This window comes from Terrapene carolina, unplaced genomic scaffold, assembly GCF_002925995.2.
Source record: "Terrapene carolina triunguis isolate 2854851 unplaced genomic scaffold, T_m_triunguis-2.0 Scaffold310, whole genome shotgun sequence".
In the NCBI taxonomy this organism is placed as follows: domain Eukaryota; kingdom Metazoa; phylum Chordata; order Testudines; family Emydidae; genus Terrapene; species Terrapene triunguis.
In genome coordinates, this window is record NW_020664661.1 from 4751237 (window position 1) to 4773484 (window position 22248).

Sequence of the window (22248 nt, forward strand, 5' to 3'; positions counted from 1 at the left end):
TGGCTTCTACCATTGCTATCATCAGCTCAGCTCCACCCGTGGTGGTGCTAGTGTAGACTAACTGAGCTGGATTAGGTGACCTTGTGATTTTAACTACTAGCTCTCATCTTTTGAGGAATTCAGGCAATTCAGGGGTCATCTCAGCAGGAGCTTTAAGGGAAGTGGAATAATCAGAGTGGGGAGAATATGCTTCAAACCTCTCAATAAGCAAGCTCTTCTGCAGCTACAAAGAGCAATGGAGCAAAGATAGGCACATCCAAGTGACTCAAGTAGTAAATCAAACTAGCTGTAAAAACAGGTAGCAGACCCAAGGTACAGTTGCTATAATTTATTCTCATCACTTCCATTGAGGAGGAATGTGGAAAAAGGAACAATCAAGTGTTTTTTATTTTAATAAATATGAGAAGGTTCAGGGACAATGCAGCATGTAAGAGTTAGGAACACAGAAAAAAAAAAGTTTAAAGGCCTACCCATGTGTTATCCTATAGATAGTCATAGCACAGCATGAAGTTAACTCATTCCCCAAGACTTGGACTAATTAGCTAGTCATTTATTACTGGTCAGACTGCTGTACAGGTTCTTAGTAGCAGATGTATACACCAGAAAATAAAACTAAAAAGAACCAGGTCAGAACTGGAAGGGGATTCTTATTCTCACCACAATATAAACCAATTCTACTACCGCAGGAGGTAGTTATTTCTCTCAATCTACACAAGATGGATCATCTCTACTGCAGCATACAAATTCAAAGAGCGGCTACCCTGTGGTGCTGAAGGTAGAGCTAAACTGGTGAAAATCCAGACTGCACCTATAGACATGCTGAGCCCAGTGATGTTGAAAGCGAAAGTTTGTTTTAGAAGTGGAAATCTAGAAAGCTGCTATGGACATTCTGAAGTCCATGACATGTATGGTGATCGTAGCAAAGCAAATACGTTTCAAAGGGAAAAGTAGAGAATATGCTTTTGAAATTCACTGCAAGCCTTGACTGAAGGTTTAGGACTGCTCAAGACATCTAGATAGGTTTTGTGAAGTGCTGCGGAGGAGCCACTGGTCGTGGTACATGTTGGTACCAGCGAGGTAGAGAAAGGTAGGAGAGAGGTTCTAGAGGCCAAATTCAGGTTGCTAGATAAAGAGAAGAAAGGATCTCCCTGGTAGCATTCTCTGAAATGCTTCCAGTTCCATGCACATGGCCAGTTAGACATGCAAAACTACAGGGTCTCAATGCATGGATGAGATGGTGGTGTTGGGAGGAGGGATTTTGGTTTATTAGGAACTAGAAAACCTTGTGAGAAAATGGAGCTTATAATAGGAAGGATGGGCTCCATCTAAAGCAAAACAGAACCAGACTGCTGGCATGTAAAATGAAATAGGTTGTAAAGCCATTTTTAAACTAAGGGCTGGGAGAAAGCCCACAGGTGCAGAAGAGCACATGGCTTGGACATGGACATGCCTTCGGGGAGGGTTTATTAAAAGGAGATACTCTATTACCCTTGTGAAGAGGAGAGGACAGAAGTTGAACAAAGTACAGGCAGAAACTGAAGAGAAACAGTCAAATGAAAAAATCCCATTCAGTTACATTACATGAAGGTAGACAATTAAATACTGACAAATTTAATAAATGCTTGTATACAAACGCTAGAAGTCTAAGTACTAAGATGGGTCAACTTGAGTGCCTTGTATTAAATTAGGATATTGATATAATAGGCATCACAGAAACTTATCAATGGAAAATGGTAATACCAGGGTACATAGAGTCAAATATAGTAAAAATCTTAAATGAATCAAATTGTACCACAAAATCTCTATAGACAGAAATTCCGTGCTTGAATAATAAGAGTATAGCAATAGGAATATACTACTGACCACCTGACCAGGATGGTGATTGTGAAATGCTCAGAGATTAGAGAGGCTACAAAAAAACAGAAAATCCAGTAATAATGGGGGATATCTCAACTCTCCCCATATTGACTGGGTACATGTGACTTCAGGACAGGATGCGGTGATAAAATTTCTAGACAATATTACTTTTGCTTCTTAGAGCAACTAGTCCTAGAACCCACAAGAGGAGAGGCAATTGTTGATTTAGTCCTAAGTGGATCACAGAATCTGGTCCGAGAGGTGAATATATACCTGAACCACTCTGTAATAGCAACCATAATGTAATTAAATTTAGCATCCTTGTAAGGGAGAAAATACCAACAACATTCACCACAGTAGCATTTAACTTCAAAAAGGGGAACTACAAAAAAAATGAGAAAGCTAGTTAAACAGAAATTAAAAGGAATAGTCACAAGGGTGAAATGCCTGCAAACTGCATGGAAACTATAACAAAAACATACCAAAGGCTGCAACTAAACGTGTATCCCAAATTTTAAAAAACAGTATGAGGAACAGCAGAGTAAAAGAGACAAAAGGGAATCCTTTACAAATTGGAAGTCAAAGCCTACTGAGGAAAATAGAAAGGAGCATAAATTCTGGAAAGTCAAGTGTCAAAGTATAATTAAGAGGGCCAAAAAAGAATTTTAAGAACAAGTAGCAAAAGACAAAAACTAATAGCAATTTTTTTTGTTTAAGTATATCAGAAGCAGGAAGCCTGCCAAACAGTCAGGGGGGCCACTGGATGATCAAAGTGCTAAAGGAGCACTTAAGGAAGACAAGGCCATTACAAAGAAACTAAATGAATTCTTTGCACTGGTCTTCACCAAAAAGGATGTGTTGGAAGTTCCCACACCTCAGGCATTCTTTTTAGGTGACAAATCTGAGGAACTGTCCCAGACTGAGTGTCAATAGAGAAGTTTTTGGACAAATTGATAAATTAAAACAGTAATAAGTCACCAGAACCAGATGGTATTCACCCAAGAGTTCTGAATGAACTCAACTATGAAATTACAGAACTACTAACTGTAGTATGTAACCTATCACTTAAATCAGCCTCTGGAATAGATGACAGAAGGATAGTGAATGTCACATCGATTTTTTAAAAAGGCTCCCAAGGCGATCCTGGCAATTACAGGCCAGTAAGCCTAACTTCAGTACCAGGCAAATTGGTTGAAACTATAGTAAAGATCAGACACAATATGTTGGGGAAGAGTCAATATGGCTTTTATAAAGGGAAACCATGCCTCACTAATCTATTAGAATTCTTTGAGAGGATCAACACACACGTGGACAAGGGTGATCCAGTGGACACAATGTACTTGGACTATCAGAGAACATTTGACAAGGTCCCACACCAAGGCTCTTAAGCAAAGTAAGCAGTCATGGAATAAGGGGGAAGGTCCTCTCATAGATCAGTAACTGGTTAAAAGATAAAAACAAAGGATAGGAAAAAACGGTTACCTACCTTCTGTAACTGTCGTTCTTCGAGATGTGTTGTTCACGGCCATTACACATTAGGTGTGCACGCGTCGCATGCACGGACGTCGGAAACTTTTTCCCTCAGCGGCTCCCGTCGGGCCCGCAGGAGCCCCCCCTCCCGCCAGAGCAGTGCCCCGCTCTAGCGTATATATATCCCTGCGGGCCCGACCCTCCCTCAGTTCCTTCTTGCCGGTGACTCCGACAGAGGGGAAGGAGGGTGGGAAGTGTAATGGACATGAACAACACATCTCGAAGAACAACAGTTACAGAAGGTAGGTAACCGTTTTTTCTTCTTCGAGTGATTGTTCACGTCATTACACATTAGGTGACTCACAAGCTTACCATTGGAGGAGGGTAGGAGTCAAGGAGCAATTGATTGAAGCACAGCCCTGCCGACCATCGCGTCCTCTCTGGTCTGATGATGGATTGCGTAGTGGGCTGTGAACGTATGCACTGACGACCAGGTCGCCGCTTTACAGATTTCCTGGAGTGGAACCTGTGCCAAGAAGGCCGCCGAGGACGCTTGGGCCCTAGTCGAGTGAGCCCTGATCACCGGGGCTGGTACGTTGGCGAGCTCATAGCATGTGCGTATGCAAAGCACAATCCATGCTGACAAGCGTTGTGCCGAGATAGGCTGGCCTTTTATTCTCTCCGCAATGGCAATGAACAGTTGCGTCGACTTGCGGAATGGCCTGGTCCATTCCAGATAGAATGCCAAGGCTCTACGGACATCGAGGGTATGCAGGCTGCAGTGGCTTGGGTCCGTATGGGGCTTAGGGAAGAACACCGGTAAACAAATGTCCTGCCCCATATGAAATTGCGTGACCACCTTCGGAAGGAATTTGAGGTGCGGCCTCAGTTGCACCTTATCCTTATAGAAAACTGTATAAGGGGGTTCCGAAGTGAGGGCTCTCAATTCCGATACCCTCCTAGCCGATGTGATGGCCACTAGAAATGCTACCTTCCACGAAAGGTGCATGAGGGAGCAAGAGGGTAGGGGTTCAAAGGGCGGCCCCATGAGTTTAATTAGGACCAGGTTAAGATTCCATGCAGGGACCGGCGGGCGCGAGTAGGGAAAGACCCTTTCCAGCCCCTTGAGGAATCGGACTACTGTGGGATTGGAGAACACAGAAACCCCCAACTCTCCGGGGTGGAACGCCGATATGGCGGCCAGATGCACTTTAATTGAGGTGGGGGCGAGCCCCTGATGCTTGAGGTGCAGCAAGTAGTCTAGTATTAATGGTACGGAGGCCTGTAGAGGCTGTATGTGATGAGGCTCACACCAGTGGGAGAACCTCTTCCATTTGGCAAGGTAGGTCGCTCTTGTGGAGGGCTTCCTACTACCAAGAAGAATTTGCTGGACCTGGTGGGAGCACCTGTGTTCCGTATCGTTTAGCCAGAGAGATACCACGCCGTGAGGTGTAGCGACGGTAGGTTCGGGTGGAGTAGGCGACCCCGGTCCTGCGTGATGAGGTCGCGATGGAGGGGGAGGGCAATCGGGGCGGTCACGGACAGTTCCAGCAGGGTCGTGAACCAATGCTGGCGTGGCCACGCCGGTGTGATGAGGATGACTGTCGCCTTGTCCCTGCGGGTCTTGAGCAGGACCCTGTGGATGAGTGGGAATGGTGGGAAGGCATACCTCAGGCTCCCGCCCCACTGAATCACGAAGGCATCTGCCAATGAGCCCGGGCTGAGGTTCTGGAATGAACAAAACTGCGGGCATTGGCTGTTGTCCTTGGTGGCGAAGAGATCCACCTGGGGAAACCCCCACCTCTGGAAGATTGAATGTAGGACGTCCTCTCTCAGAGTCCATTCGTGCATGCGGTAGGACGTGCTGAGGTGGTCCGCTAACCCGTTTTGGACCCCCGGAAGCTACGCTGCCAGCAGGTGGACTGAATGGGCTATACAGAAGTCCCATAGGAGGAGCGCCTCGTGACAGAGGGGAGAGGATCCGGACCCGCCCTGCTTGTTTATGTAGAACATGGTGGTAGTGTTGTGTGTCAGTTCTGACATGCTGTGGCCTTCTATGGTAGCGTGAAAGGTCTGGCAGGCGAGGCGAACTGCCCTTAACTCCTTCAGATTGATGTGAAGCAACTTTTCCTTCCTGGACCATAAGCCCTGGGTCCGCAGGTCCCCAAGGTGCGCCCCCCAGCCCAGGTCCGACGCATCTGTTACTAACATCAGAGTGGGTTGTGGGGTGGCGAAAGGGACTCCTTCGCAAACCTGCTGCTGATCGAGCCACCAGTGGAGGGAGTTCGCCACCCGAGCTGGGATTGTCACTACTAGGTCTAAGGGGTCTCTGTTGGGGCGATACGCTTGGGCCAGCCACAACTGTAACGGTCTGAGTCTTAGGCGGGCAAGTCTGACTACATGTGTGCAAGCTGCCATGTGTCCCAAGAGTTGCATACAGCATCTGGCCGTGGTCGTGGGGAATTGTTGGATGGAGCTTACGACCCTTTGAATGGCCAGGAACCGAGACACTGGAAGACTTGCCCGTGCCGCCACAGAGTCCAGGACTGCTCCTATGAAATCCAGTCTCTGTGTGGGGATCAGTGAGGACTTGGGTACATTGACCAGTAGACCGAGCTTGCGGAACGCCTGTAACGCCAGAGCCACGTGGGAGCGGACTTCGGCCTCTGACCTGCCCGCGAGGAGCCAGTCGTCCAAGTACGGGTATACCCGCATCTTTCTTTTTCGAAGAAAGGCTGCCACCACGGACATGCATTTCGTGAACACTCGTGGGGCCGTTGCTAGGCCGAAGGACAAGACCGTAAATTGGAAATGGTGTTGGTTGATGGTGAAGCGCAGGAATCGCCGGTGGGCCGGGTGGATAGCGATGTGAAAGTACGCATCTTTCATATCGAGGGCAGCGTATCAATCCCCCGGATCCAGGGATGGGATAATAGCGCCAAGGGAGACCATACGAAAACATGCCTTGACCAAAAATTTGTTTAGTTTGCGTAGGTCCAAAATGGGACAGAGGCCCACTTTTGCTTTGGGAATGAGGAAATATCTGGAGTAAAACCCTTTCCCTCTTAGGTCCGGAGGGACCTCTTCCACTGCTCCTACATTGAGGAGGGCCCGCATCTCCTGCATAAGGAGTTGCTCGTGAGAGGGGTCCCTGAAGAGGGACGGGGATGGGGGGTGGGAGGGAGGGGGCGAGGAGAACTGAAGGGTGTATCCCACCTCCACCGTGCGAAGGACCCAGCGGTCCAATGTTATACGGGACCAAGCACGGTAAAAATGGGACAGGCGGTCCCTGAAACATATAGAAGGATCCGGTGTAAGGGTCGGTACGCTGTCCTCGAACGCAGCTTCAAAACCCTTGCTTATTTCCCGGCTGCGGCTTGCCTTGACCGTGGTTTTGGCCCTGGTTAGGCGTGTTGTTACGTCTACGCCTGTTATCCCTGCCCCTTCTGCGGTACGGTTCCTGTCTAGGACGAGGGTGGTATTGCCTCTGCGGCGGTTGGGGCTTAAAGGGTTTCCTCTGTATCACTGGGGTGTGCATTCCCAACGACTTGAGGGTTGCTCGAGAGTCTTTGAGGCTATGCAATCGGGCATCCGTCTGGTCTGAGAACAAGCCTGCCCCTTCGAATGGGAGGTCTTGCAAGGTGTTTTGTACCTCTGGGGGAAGGCCGGAGGCCTGTAGCCATGCCGAGCGCCTCATCACCACTCCTGACGTGATTGTCCTAGCAGCTGCATCCGCGGAGTCAAGGGAGGCCTGCAAAGAGGTTTTGGCTACTGCCTTCCCTTCGTCCACCAGGGCAGCGAACTCTGGTTGCGAACCCTGGGGCAGGGAGTCCTTAAACTTGGAGACTGATGCCCAAGAATTGAAACTGTGACTGTTCAGAATCGCTTGTTGGTTAGCGATCCTCAACTGGAGGCCACCGGATGAGTAGACCTTCCTCCCAAATAAGCCCAAGCGCTTTGCCTCCTTGGCCTTGGGGGCCGGGGCTTGCTGGCCATGCCGCTCTCTTTCGTTGACTGCAGAGACAACCAGCGAACAGGGTGCTGGGTGAGAAAAAAGGAAGTCGAACCCCTTGGAAGGGGCGAAGTACTTCCTCTCTACGCCTTTCACAGTTGGTGCGCTGGAGGCCGGTGTTTGCCACACTGTCTTATAATTCGACTGTACTGTTTTTATGAGCGGGAGTGCAATCCTGGAGAGGCCTTCCAGGCTTAGGATGTCAACCATGGGGTCCTCCTGCTCTACAGTCTCCTCCGCCTGCAACCCCAGATTGAGGGCTACCCGGCGGAGCAGATCCTGGTGTGCCCGATGGTCAATCGGGGGAGGGCCGGACACTGTTGTGCCTGCCACAGCCTCATCTGGTGAGGAGGAAGAGGTTAGGGCCTTCTGCACGTCCTCCTCTTCCAGCAACTCCTCACCTAGTGGGCGCTCCCCTGGGATCTGTCCTATCGTGCGGGACTGAGACGGTGCCGGGCTCGGTGCCGAGTCGGCTCTTTCTCGCTCCGGAGGTCTGGAGACCGTGGCCTCCTTACGCGAGGAGGGGCACCCTTGCGGGGAGCGGGAGCGGTGTCTCGAGGGGCCAGATCTTGAGGTCCTGGACGGGGGGCCTTGTTGGTGATAGGCCCAAGGGGTCCAGAATGGCCATTGTCCTGGCTGGCCCCACTGTGGGTGCCAAGCGGCTTCGTGCTCCCTACCGGCCGGTGCCCTGTGGGCAAATCTGCTGGACTGGCCTGAGTCTGCCTCCGAAACCACAGACGGTGACCTGGATGGCCATGGCGGTGCCGTGGGACGGTGCCGATCCGGGGTCGGAGAGTAGTACCTCCGTGACCGGGACCAACGTCTTGCCGACCTGGACCTGGAACGGTACCGATGACCTCGGGACCGGGAACGACTGCGAGTGGTCGGTCTCGGGGATCGTGTGGCTGACACATCCCGGTGCCCACTCGAGTAGGGCTGCTGGGTCGGTGCCGGGCGCTTGTTGGGGCCCGACGGCTGTGCGGCCCTCTGCGCTGAGGGTAGCCGGGAGTCCACCGAGGCAGAGCTCGACCGGGAACGGCGCCGTGAGCGGTGCCGAGATGGTGACCGTGATGGGCGCATCATTGCCGGCTTGCCTCTGGACGGCTGTCTTGGCGGATTATCTTTGGCTTGGAGGGGGCCCACAGCGGACAATTCGATGAGGTCCTTTGCTGCCTCAAACGTGTCCAGGGTGGAGGGCTGTTCCAAAAGCTCCTCCAGCCCTTCTTCCTCACTCGATGCGCCTATCCCGGGGCTCGACGGGCCTCTCGGCGCCGGAGCCACTGGCACCGGGATCTGTTCTGGGGTCGCCACTCCCTTAGGCGCAGTCTAGGTCTTCGCGGGCGCTGCCCTCTTATGCGGGGAGCGTCCTCGGGCCTTGGGTTGGCCCTTCGATTTTGCCGGCAAAGATGACCGGTGCCAGGGGCGGTCTTGCTGTGCCGGTGCCGTCGGCTTATGGTGTCCCGCCGGTGCTGGATCACGAACCGATGCCGGGGCACTCCGCACCGAAGTTGACGGTGCCGCGGCCTGATTCGAAGTGGAGGGCTGTAATGCAGCCTCCATGAGTAGCTGCTTAAGGCGAAAGTCCCTCTCTTTCTTAGTTCTGGGCTTGAAGGCCTTACAGATCTTGCAGTGCTCTTTTTGGTGCGCTTCCCCCAGGCAACGGAGGCACGAGTCGTGGGGATAGCTTATCGGCATAGGCTTGCGGCACGTGGCACAAGCCTTGAAGCCTTGGGCATGCGGCATGCCCCGCCGCCCAGGGCTGGTGTTGGGATCGACCAAACAGCTAACACAAAGGAGCTTAACTACTACTAAAGAACTGTTAACTACTAAGATTAACACTAAGTACTAAAGAACTGATACTGCTAAGAACACCACTAACTATTAACGCTAAGGGACACTCTCAAGCGAGAGACAGAATTGTTCCAACGCCGTCACGGACGGTAAGAAGGAACTGAGGGAGGGTCGGGCCCGCAGGGATATATATACGCTAGAGCGGGGCGCCGCTCTGGCGGGAGGAGGGGGCTCCTGCGGGCCCGATGGGAGCCGCTGAGGGAAAAAGTTTCCGACGTCCGTGCACGCGACGCGCGCACACCTAATGTGTAATGGACGAAGAATAAATGGTCAGTTTTTACAGTGAAGAGAGGTAAACAGCAGGTTCCCCCAAGGATCAGTACTGGGACCAGTACTGTTTAACATATTCCATATGATATGGAAATAGGAATAAACAGTGCGATGGCAAAAATTTGCCAACAATACAAAATTACTCAAGATAGTTAAGTTCAAAGTAACGGATCTCATTAAACTGGGTGACGGGGTAACAAAATGGCAAATGAAATTCAATATTGATAAGCGCAAAGTAATGCACTTTGAAAAACATAATCCCAACTATACATACAAGAAGATTGGGGTCTAAATTTGCTGTTACCACTCAAGAAAGATCTTGGAGTCATTGTGAATAGTTCTCTGAAAACATCTGTTCAATGTGCAGAGACACTGAAAAAAGCTAACAGAATGTAAGGACCCATTAGGAAAGGGATAGATAATAAAAGAGAAAATCTCATAATGCCACTATAGAAATTCATGGTATGCCCACACCTTGAATACCGTGTGTGCAGTTTTGGTCGCCCCATCTCAGAAAAGATATATAACAACTGTAAAAGTTTCAGAGAAGGGCATCAAAAATATTTAGGGGTATGGAACAACTTCCGTATAAGGAGAGATTAAAAGACTCTTAGAAAAGAGATGACAAAGGGAAGATATGAGATCTATAAAACCATCTACGGTGTGAAGAAAGTGAATAGGGAAGTGTTATTTACCCATCTCATAACACAAGAACCAGGGCTCACCTGATGAAATTAATAAGCAGCAGGTTTAAAATAAACAAAAGGAAGTACTTCTTCATACAACACACAGTCAATCTGTGGAACTCGTTGCCAGGGTATGTTGTGAAGGCCAAAAGTATAACTGGGTTCAAAAAAGAACAACAAATTCATGGATGATAGGTCCATAAATGGCTATTAGTCAAGATGGTCAAGGACACAACCCCATGCTCTGGATCACTCGATAATTGCCTTGTTCTGTTCCCTCTGAAGCATCTGGCACTGGCCACTGTAGGCTAGATGCACCATTGGTCTGACCCAGTATGACCGCTCTTATGTTCTCTACAGCGTCTATCAAAGAAATTGGTTGCTAGTCGTCCTGTAGAAATAGCAAAGCTCAAAAAATAACTAATCCAAAAGCAAATGCACTGGGAAACAATGGAGATGAATTCAACTGACATTAATATTGTCACAAGGTTTCCTGTTGCTGCAAAAAATTGCCATGTTATATACAGAATGTAAGTGTCGAAGCAAAGATGAAGTGTTTATTTCAGAGCAGAAGACAACCTGTGACAACATTCTGTAATGTATTTCTACCAAACTACACGCATGATGGATACTTAATTGTTTTACCTGTTTTTTTTTTTTTTAAACCATGATTACCTGTTCTGTTCATTCCCTCTGGGGCACCTTGCATTGGCCACTGTCGGGAGATAGGATACTGGGCTAGATAGACCTTTGGTCTGACCCAGTATGGTCGTTCTTATGTTCTGACTGGACAGCAGACTTACAGGCTGCACGCTACACCATTAATAAATGGCTGCATTAATACCAACTCATAACAGACCTTTGCCAGTTGGAGATCAGATGTCAAAAAGTGCGCTCAAGAACTGTGTTACTCTGAAGAGGATGTTTTCTGATTTAAGAGGTTTCAACCACTCTCTCTCAATACTGGTTAGACAACCAACCACCTGACTAGCTGGCAGAGACTCCATCGGAGAGAATGAGAAATGTGTGTTGTCCACAAAATGCCTTTAGGAGTAGGAAGAGGGAGCTGTTTATAAACATATTGCATCTCAAGACACCTCCTCAAACGTGTTGTGTTAAATATACCAGTCCTTCCACTGCGCGCTGGTCTTAAACCCCAAGTGCAGAGCACAGGCCACCTGCTCCCACACAGATCTAATGAATGCCAATTTTGGAAAGGGTTCTGGTTTGGTCATTCAATTACCCAGAGTTAGAAAGCACAGCAAACATCAGCCACACTACATTTCCCCACTCTTATTCCCTGTTTATAATCTGGGAAAAGCTTGCTTGTTAAGAAGAATTTTACACTTTGTGTATCTTTATATAGCACTTTGATAGTTCCTGTGCTGGAGTGAAGTAAGTTAATATCACAAAAGGGAAGGTAAGAATGACAGGGCTTTAATATAACAATGCAGCCCCAGCCAGACATTCAATCAGCACCGTTAATCCCAGCCTCACTGGTGTCTGGAGAAGCACAAAAGGCAAGGCCCCTGCAAACATCACCTAAAGCAATCACTGAGAACTTGGATTACAGGTGCTGTTCCAAAACAAAAACCAAAGGATTCTGCCATTGCCTGCAAAAATCACACACCCCACACACTTTAGAGATAGCCTCTTGCTGGGGAGCTCTGGTGTGACCTGTAGCTAATTAGGAAGTTAAAGAATGTTGTCAAACTCTCAATCATTTTCTGTCTAGCTTTGTTAAAATAAACAATTGAAATCCTAAACCAACTGTCTTTAGCCATTTATGCAGTTACCCTGCTGACTGAAACGCAGTGTGTCTACTGTATAGGTGACCCTACCTTTTAAAACACAAAGCTAAAAGTGTATCTGACATTTTCGTCCTACTTCCCAGTTCACAAGCACGCACACAGGAAGTCATTGTGTACTCATTCCACTTAGAAACTGTCATGTCCTCTTTCTACCAGGATACAACAGAGCTGCACTGTTGCTTACATTTTCAAAGGTGCATGTGCTAGGAATGGTTTATTTGTTGCTAATGCATTTATTGTCACAGTACATTATATTAAAATTACATTAAAAGTTTGGTGATATCCCACCAGTTAAGCATTTAATTTTACTATTACACACACCACTGCAGAGAAACCAAGGTACCAACCAGAAGAAACAGACTGAGATGCCCATTTTAATAGGTCACAAAGATCCCAGTTTCTTAGCATTTTTTTTCTTAACTTGGGGACTGGGTTTCTTATGCTGAAGTGATGATTAGATTCATCTACAATACAAAGCTTTCTGGTAACAAGTACCTGAAACCTAAGTAAGCAGGACCTGCCATTTGTCACTAGATTCCAACTCCACAACCACTCCACCCTGTAAACACAAGATGTGGGAGACGACCTTAACTTTTGTCCATCCTTCAGATGCAATGCCTGGCTTCTTTGTTCCCACTAGCTCTCTGCCACCTCAACACAAGCAGTGGCACATAGCATGTTCTGCGGTGATTGCTGAACACAACTCAGTGCATACAGCCACGAGGGGGTGCTACAGAACAACGCAACATGCACCACCCTCCACCCCTAATCTAGTGATGTTCCTAGAGTCTAGTAAGCACAAGAAGAGTTTCAAGTTTCCACTGAACCCTAATCTCCCATATGGCTAATTTAAAAATATTAGTGCCACAAGTTGATTTTCCCCCCACTGCTCCCAAGAAATACTCTCTCTTTATACAGACAAAGAAGTAATAGCAAAACTACTGCCATGTCAACTGTGAGAAGTGAGTTTTTCAGGAGCTGACAGAGACAATGTAGGCCACTGGACAGGGACTGGACTATAAAAAAAATCCACCTATCACAGAACCGTCAAGATCTGGGAATACCTCCCCCAAGTAACCCTGCTGAGTTTATTGTGTGTGTGAACGTATTATTGTAACCCTTGCCCTCATTCTCCACTCTCCCTTCCCACCTTGTTATACTGTGTCTGAAAGCACATGGCAAACACTCCAGTGCATGGATTGCTTATTTATATATTTCTGTGACATACTTAACACACTTCTAGGTGCTTAAAATAAATATTCCAAATGCCCTGAAATGCCTGCAATGGTTAGAAAAGACTAGAAGTCTTTTTCACAGTTTCCTAAAGCTGTGAATGGCACTAGTCAGCATCATATGAACCAAGTTTACAGAAAAAACACTTCCCCATTATTTCCTAAGTATTACTAAAGACTCTGTCATCCCCATACCATCAGCCCAGGCAGACTTCAACCCTGAGAAGGCTGCAAATATGTATTACCCCATTATGCATGGGATTTCCAGAGCATACACTTGGCTGGCATTTTGGGAAATGCCAGTGATCCAAGCCCCATACCTATTAATGCGTATGAGAGGAACTTGTTCACAGATGTCAGGGCCAACCCAGTGATGGGACCTGTAGTGTCTTCAGAACGGATTACTTCCAGGAAGGGTCGGAGAAAGACATTGGGTTCAATTTCCGAAAGCTCTGTAAGAAAAAGAGAACATAATTAGAGACTTAGCTTTCCAATGGCCAGACCACAGAACTAAAAGCCACTTGTGCTAAAAACAAATTCTTGTAAGAGGGGAGTAAGCTCTGTGGGACCTTGGTGTACAGCCAGGATGACCATCCCTTTGGTGACTGGCAGTATGATTCGAGCCTGAGACAACATGCTCGCAAACTCCAACAGCATACTACATACTAAGTCCTCACATAGCCAATTTGCTCATTAGTTTCATTCATTAGGTTGCATTTAATTTCCCCTCTAAGTAGCTGTCCAAGCTCAGTCTCTCAGGGAGGAAGCCGTAGAAATGGCTCATTACTCATTTCAGAAGATTGGTGAGAAGGTGGGGGCTGCTCCTAAAAAATGAGCACCGCAGAGAGAAGAAGGGGTTATGAAGCTCCTTAATTCTTATGCAAATGTAGTGATCTTCTAAACAGCCTTCTGGAGCCTCCTGTCTGAGCTCCCATTGTAAGAGCACTATGTAAACATCACAGAGCTGCTGCTCCTTATATTAATGCTTTAATTAATTGGCAGATATTACAGCATTTTCCTTGGATGCCTGTAATGTGATCAAATTAGCTGTATAAAACCTGACTCATCCTTCCCCATTCCTTCACAATATCCACTATCTGTGTGCATAGTATATCTACCACCTACATCTATAGTGTGAATACATGACCACATTTGGTGGGTGTGTCCCACGGGCTTGTATTGAAGTCCATGTTCTAGACCAATTTCATTTTTAGGCAAGAGAAACTGAGCCAAACCATTTTAGACACCTTACCTCCTCCCCCAAACAACCGTGGCCTTCAGACTATACATCTAAACTTGAGAGTGAAAAAGGGGCAATTACTTACCTGTAACCGGAGGTTCTTCGAGATGAGTGGTCCCTATCTGTATTCCACTGAGGGTTATGCGCATGCGCCATGCACCCAGACCTTTTCAAAGTAGTAGCATCCATTGGTCCATGTCTGTGCCCTTGCATTGCCTCGTGGTTTTGGCCAAGCAGATATAGGGCAAGGCAGACCAACCGCATCTTCAGTTCCTTCACTGCAGATCTACCAGATCCACAGCAGATGGGAAAGAGGATGGGATTGGAATACAGATAGGGACCACACATCTCGAAGAACCTCCAGTTACGGTAAGTAACCATCCCTTCTTCTCCAAGTGATGATCCCTATTGTATTCCACTGAGGATTATTAACAAGCAGTACTTAACTAGGAGGAGAGTGTGGGAAGATGACAGAACCATGGAACGGAGGACTACTGCACCAAATGAGAATCATGCACTAGAGCAGCAGTCACCAAAGTTTTGAGGGTTGTAACTCCCTTATTCTGCCCCCCCGCCCCAAGTTGGGGCAGGGAGTGGGGCTGCATCTCACAGGGCGATGCAAACAGGGTAAGAGGGCTGAGGCTGGGGTCGCAGCTGCGGGTGAGTCTGGGGCTGGAGACAGGGGTGGGAGCGGCGCCGCTGCCGGGCTGTGGTGGGGGCCAGCACCTGGGCCCACAGCAAGGTGAGGCTCCACTCCTGGCCTTGCCCCCAGCCTCAGGCTGGGAACGGAGCCCCAGCCAGTAGACAAGGATAGAGAGGGGCCAGGCACGCGCGGGGCCGGGGACACGGCTGGGGGCCAGACCAGAGCTGGGGGTGGGGAGGGGCTGGGTGGCACTCCCACCCCACCACCGCGGGGGCTGGTCCAGGCCCTGCCACATCCCCCCCCCAGACAGCCCTCCACGCCCCACAAGGGGGGGTGCGCCTCACACTTTGGGGACCTCTGCATTAGAGCATAATGAGAAGAAAAGGTGTGTACTGGACTCCACATGGCTGCCTTATATGTGTTTGTCGTGGAGCACGGCAGTAGCTGTTGCCTGCGCTCTCATGGAATGGGCCTGTATCCCATCTGGTGGGGACCATCCTGGTAGTTGATTGCACAGTGTAATGCGCCCTAAGACCCACTTTGAGATTCTCTAGGTGGAGATGGCCTGCCCTTTAATTCTCTCCGCTATGGCAATGAATAGTCTAGATTTCTGGAAGGGCTTCGTCCTCTATAGGTAAAAGGCCAGGGTCCTATGGACATTGAGAGAATGAAGCCGCCGTTCCTCATTTGAGACATGTGATTTAGGTTGGCAAACGTATGGGTTGGTTGAGGTGGAAGCGGGAAACCACTTTTGGTAGAAATTTGGGATGCAAGCACAGTGAAACTCTATCCTTATGAAACATGGTTAAAGGGGGGTTTACCATCATGACTCCAAGTTTGCGAACCCTCCTTACAGAGGTGACAGCCACCAGAAAAGCAACCTTCATGGAAAGGAGAGAAAGGAAGCAGGAGTTGAGAGCAAGCCCCAAGGCCTTCAAAGAGAGGAAACAGTCCAAGAGCATCAGCATGCCAACAGCTTTCTGTTGGGCCCAGGAAGTGAAACGCGTCCATTTAGCTCAGTAAGCTCATCTCATGGAACCCTTCCTTCTACTGGAGAAGACATGTCATACTGCCGACAAACATTCTCATGCTAGCAGAGGTGTCCATCCAAAAAACCAGGCTGTCAGGTGAAGCATCTGTGGATTGAGGTAGCTGAGTCTGCCATTGTGTTGTGAGAGCAGTTCCGGAAACGCTGGGAGTAGGAGTGGAGGATGTTTCGACATGCGGAGAAGCAGAGGAAACCAGAACTGGTGAGGCCAGAATGGAGCAATCAGGATGACCATTGCCCTCTCCTGTTGGAGTTTGTGAAAGATGCATTGCAAGAGTGGTAGGGAAGGAAAGGCATCGTTGATCTGGTTCAACCAGTCGACAACCAGGGTGTCGCCTTCTGAATGGGCACTGACCCTTCCCCTTGAACAGTATTGAATGCACCAAAGGGGGTGGTGGGTTGGCAAGAGCATTGGGGTGCAAAGTGGTTGATGGCTCTCTAGATTCACTCACAAATATCGCTTATGCAAAGACTAAGTGTGCTGCGTGGAGGGCTGACCGTTGGCAGACCAGGCAGGCAAGACCTGTGGACCTTCAGGCACTTCTGTGGAGGTTCGTAGGCTCGCTAGTGGTAGAATTGGGGAGTTCAATAGCATTGTGTAGGCGATGGCATACATATTTTCATTTCAGCGCTGGTGTATATTTGCCTTGGGATTGAAGGGTGGGTCTAGAGTCTTTCAGTGAGCATAAAGAATCATCAGTCTTCTGGTTGAAGAGGGTGATTCATCCTCAATTGTGCTCTATACCTCTCAAGGGAAGCCTGAGGAACGTAACCAGGATTCCCTCCTCATGCCTATTGCAGTCGTCACTTTGTGCGAGGACATGTCCGCGGAATCAACTGCAGCCTGAAGTATGGTCCTGGAGACAACCTTGCCCTCCTCCAAAATAGCTTGGAAGCGAGCACAGTCCTGCTGAGTTAGCTTATCTGCAAAATCCACTTTCTACCTATAGTTCAAGAAGTCACATTTGGCCATCAGCGCTAGGTAGTTCGAGATACAGAACTGGAGGCTGGCCGAAGAAAAGACCTTTCTACCCATAACGTCAAACCTCTTGCCCTCTTTGTCAGAGAGGGTGGTGCATGTGTGCTGTTGTCTGGACCACTCCTCATCAGCCTGGATCACCAGGGAATTAGGCAGAGGAGGGTAGAACAGAAACTCAGACCCCTTGGGGGGGACACAGTACCTCTTTTCTGCCCCCTTTGGGGTGGGGCGCATGTGTCCACAGTATGCCACATGGTGCATACCAGTTGGAGAATGGCATTGTTGATCAGTAGGACCACTCCAGAGGATACCGATGCATGCAAGATGTTTAGTAGTTGGAGCTGACTGTCCTGCACCTCCTCCAACGGGATATGAAGAGCATTAGCTATTTTCCTGACCAGCTCCTGAAATTGATGGTAGTCATTCAGGTCAGAGGAGGACATCAATGACATAGTCGCATCCAGGGACAATGAGGGGAACCGCTTTGGATCTGTCGGTACCGTCGGAGCTGGGCTGACTGGCACATCGCTTCAAATGTCTCCTTGACGAAGGATGGGGTGATGAGACAGGGGATTCCTCTAGGGCTGAGCAAGACAGTTCTGACGGCAAATATTGGAGCCAGGAGCTGACTGCACCCCCATAGCGACCTCCATGAGGTGCTTCTTAAGGTATAGGGCCCAGCCTTCTTGGGTACGGGAAGGGAAGGAGGCAGATATTGCACCTGGATCCGACATGCGCTTCTCCCGAGCAGTACAGCCACCATTGGTGCTTGTCGCTCAGTGAAAACGAGCGAAGGCAGGAAGCACAGACTTTGAATTCCGGCATCTTCAGTATTACCCAGTACCCTGCACAGGTGGCAGGGGGTTGGCAGGAAACCACCAAAGCGGCGTCCCAAAGTCTTTAATCCTACAAAAGTTACTATGAACACTAAAGCTACTACAAAAATGAGTAAAATCCTAACTATGTACAAGAATAGAAACTGTTTTTCTGGAAAGTTTCGAAAGTGTGTCACCAAGCATAAGTGGTGGGGGGGGAGAAGAGTGCTTGACCCCCACTCCGCCCCAGGCCCCGCCCCCACTCCACCCCTTCCCCCAATCCCCCACCTCTGCCCCCGCTCCACTTCCGGCCCCACCTCTGCCCCCTTCCCTTCTTCCCAGTGCCTCCTGCACGCCATGGAACAGCTGAACACAGAGGGCAGGAGTCCTGGGAGGGAGGGGGAGAAGTTGTTCGACAGGGCCATTGGTGGGTGGGAGGCACTGGGGAGGAGCTGGGTGCCAGTGGGTGCTAAGCACCCAATATTTTTTTTCCCCCCGTCGGTGCTCTGGCACTGGAGCACACACGGAGTCGGCATCTAAGTCACCAAGGACAAGAGAAAAGCAGAAGCTCCCACTCAGATTATGTGTTGGTGAGAAGGAACTGAAGACATTGTCGGTCCATCCTGCCCTTTATCACCTCGGGCGAAACCACAAGGCAATGCAAGGGCACATGTGCGGACCAACACACATGACTACTTTGAAAGGCTCCGGTTCTGGGTACATGGTGCATGACCATAACCCTCAGTGGAATGCAATAGGGACCATCACTCGAAAAAGAATGTGCTATTACCCCAATTCCTGTTGCTTTGTACAACAGGAGTCCTCTGTACAGCGGCCACAGAGACAGGCAGATGCATGGAGTTGTGTGTTGAGAAGGGAACTTTCTACCTGGGTTTGGAGATGCTTTAAGTTTAGGCTTGTGAGTTAGAATACAGGCATAACTTTGACTCAGGCTGGAGCTCACTTACTTTTCAAGCTAAATCATTCTAGTGCTGATAGTTCTCCAATGCCTTCCCACAATTCCCCCTGAAGGACAGACAATTTATCCCACAGCTGACAGGGAAAGAATCCTAGAGTGTCTCAGCATAAAGAACTAGAGGCAAGAGCAGACACACTAACAAGGTTATGGCTTTGCAGTGGGATTGCTCACAGTAGGACTAGGACAACTTGGGTGCTCAGACCCAGATGCCAATTACCCAGGTTAACTGTGTAGACATAGCCTAAAGCAAAGTAATATGGTTTCTTCTACTCCATTTGTAGTGAGAAAGAAAAGCTGTAGACAAAAAACCACAAGGAGCACAGAAAAGATAATATTCTGATATGACATTACAACTGTACGACTTCTCAATAGCTCATGGAAATGCAGAGATCATGAGACAGGCTTTCAACAATGCTTAAGAGTATGTCTACACTGCAATTAGACACCTACAGCTGGCATGTGCCAGCTGACTCAGGGTTGCAGGGGCTTGGGCTAAAAAGTTAATTGCAGCTTAGATGTTTTGGCTCAGGCTGCAGCACAAGCTCTGGGACTCTCTCACCTCACAGGGTCCTAGAGCTCTGGCTCCAGGCCAAGCCCCGTCTACACCACAATTAAACAGCCCTTTAGCCTGAGCCCCACGGACCCGATTCAGCTGGCACAGGCCAGCCGTAGGTTTTAATTGCAGTGTAGACATATCCTAAATTTGCTTAATAGAACTGTCACAGGGTGACTGGCCCTTTAAGAGGGAGCAGGGCCAGTGCACCTGTGCCTGGTCATCTGACCCTAGTTAGGCTTAAAAGAGTGCAGCTGGGGCTATAAAGAGTCAGCGAGAGACCCAATGAGGGGGAACTGGCTGAGAAAGAGGCAGGAAGCTGCAGGAACAGGAGCAAGACTGCCAGAGTCCCCTGGCAGGGAAGGCAGTGAAAGCTGAAAATGTAACGGGTGAGCTGAGGAGCCGTTTTGTTTAAGTTTGGACAATAAATGTGCCTACAAGAGACAGAGCGTGGCAGTGAGTCGTTAGCAAGCTGGGGAAAATCCCTGCCTTGTTATAAGCACACTTTTCTAAGGTTACAGGCACCTGTGCAATATTAAAAATATACAAAACTAACGGATCTATATTGACAGACTTAGGATCAGCTTTGAGGAGGATGGCTATCTATCAAAATAGTCACCAAGTTAATCAACCCATCGTACATACCTGCCAAACTATTCACCCTTCCCTCAGCCCTCTCTTATAAGAATCCAGAAAGATAGAGGAATTGTGCTTTGAATGTTAATAAATCAAGGTTTCATCAGGCCCGTGTATACTAACAGTCCCAGCGCTGAGGATCCCTCATAGAAAGAGCCCTTACGTAACTAGACAGCTTCCTTTTAAGCCAAAGGCTGATCGCTCAGTGTCTGTTTCACAACTGCAGCAGTACCACACTGGGAGAGAGCTGGTGTCTCAGGTACCCAAGACCCATACCACTTGGGGCCTTCAAGATTGCTTGTCAAGAAAAGCACAGAGATGAAAAAATTGCTCCTGCCCACCCAAAGGAAGCTTAGGACCTAACACAGTCCTGCCTCTGCATGGGACACTGACACACGAGACATCTCGAGGTCCCTTCAAGCTTTACTTTTCTATGAATCCCAAATTGAGATCCTGAGTAACAAACAGATGCACTGCCTCAGTTAAGGGGACTTATATAAATCTCTGCTGCTTCTTCCCTTACTAACAAGCTTCTCCTTAATCTTACCTGTGTGAAGCCTCAGCCAGTGAGTAACTAAACTGCATCAACTATATTGACAAGACAGAAACAGAGCTGGGTATCAGGATACAGAACACATCATAGCTCATATCTCTCTCTCAACAACCCTACTAAACACCACACATACTATTTGAACAGGAGGGATGAGCATACAGAGCCACAGTGTGTTAGTGCATATCACATGGTAATACGTTTCTTTATCCTGCATCTAGCGTCTGGACCACATATAGGCCTTGTCTTCACTAAGGGCATGGCTACACTGGAAACTTCAAAGCGCTGCTGCGGGAATGCTCCCGCGGCAGCGCTTTGAAGTGCGAGTGTGGGGGCCACGAGGGGATTAGCTCTGAGCGCTGAGAGCACAGCTCCCAGCACTCGGAGCCTGTTTACACTAGCGCTTTAAAGCGCTCAGACTAGCTGCGCTTGGGGGGGGGGGGTGATTTTTCACCCCCCTGAGCCAGCAAACTAGAGCGCTATAAAATGTAAGTGTAGACAAGCCCTAAGAAAAAGAGATGTGTTCTCAATCCAATTTAACTCTGGTTAACTAAAATCCTAGTGAAGACAAGGCAGTCTGTAGCCTTCACATACATTAGGAGTTTGAGTGAGACTAGTTTTTAAACTATCTGCTACCTCATATGAAGGACTACAAACTGCCTTGTCTTCACTAGGATTTTATCTTTCGTTAATACACCATTTTCCACAGTGAAGACAAGGTCACAGAAGATTACAAATCTGCTACTGCTGTGGTGACGACGCAGGAAAGGAAACAGAACGCCAGGTTTGTTGGTAGCCAGAGAGCTTTACAAGCCTCCTGCAAAAAGCCTCTCAGGAAAAAACCTTTCCTGGGGTTTTTATTCTTCTCCTCTTTGTTTACAACTCTCCTTAGTGGTTACATTTTTGTCCATGAAGAAGACATGCGGTGTACAATTACATAAGATAAGAAACCCATCTCTTGAGCACGTGAACACTAGCTGCAAGGGTGATGTCAGGCTAGCCAATAAGTTTTCCAAATACAGACCCAGGGACAAGGTCACTCCCGCCTCGTTACCAAGGGAACAGTTTGCCGTTTTCTTGGACTTGTGATTAGGGAGCAACACATTCCTACATGCTACTGCCTTCAAGTTAGTGGACCTGATCGTCAATCTTATGCTTTTACATCCAGAGGTCCTGGGTTTAATCCCCAAAGACAAGCCTATCCAGGAACGTCACCTACATATGAGAAGCCTCAGGGTATATGAACCTTTATCTTTTGGGATGTCTCTGAAAGGGAGCACAGCCACTCACTAGCAACCCCATCTACTCCTGCTAGAGACAGCAGCAGATGTGTCCAGCAATGTCACACAGTCAACAGTATCACAGGCAACTGACAGATTAAAATGAATCAGCACTGACACCTGATCAGTCTTGAGAAGATCAACTAGTGTTGTTGCTCTATCATAACCAGGCCAGAAAACAAGAACCAAGAGAGCCTAGAGTCCCCTGTGCATGCAAAAGCCTAGGCTTATTTCTGGATACAGCACTCAGCTTCTAGGATAGTGAGGTGTTTTACATGAAATTTGCTGTAAAAGACTTTACAATATAAATGAACACACTGTAAGCTGATGGTACTA

The 22248-nt window shown here is 48.4% G+C and overlaps 1 protein-coding gene across 1 annotated transcript in view; it reads right to left on the reverse strand.

Moving 5' to 3' along the window:
- GBF1 (golgi brefeldin A resistant guanine nucleotide exchange factor 1) overlaps nt 1-22248 on the reverse strand; it is a 191172-nt gene that overhangs the window by 62329 nt on the left and 106595 nt on the right. Inside the window, exon 4 of the mRNA XM_029912871.1 lies at nt 13510-13641. Within this exon, the coding sequence (XP_029768731.1) occupies nt 13510-13641 (132 nt within the window). The remainder of the gene's footprint in view (nt 1-13509; nt 13642-22248) is intronic.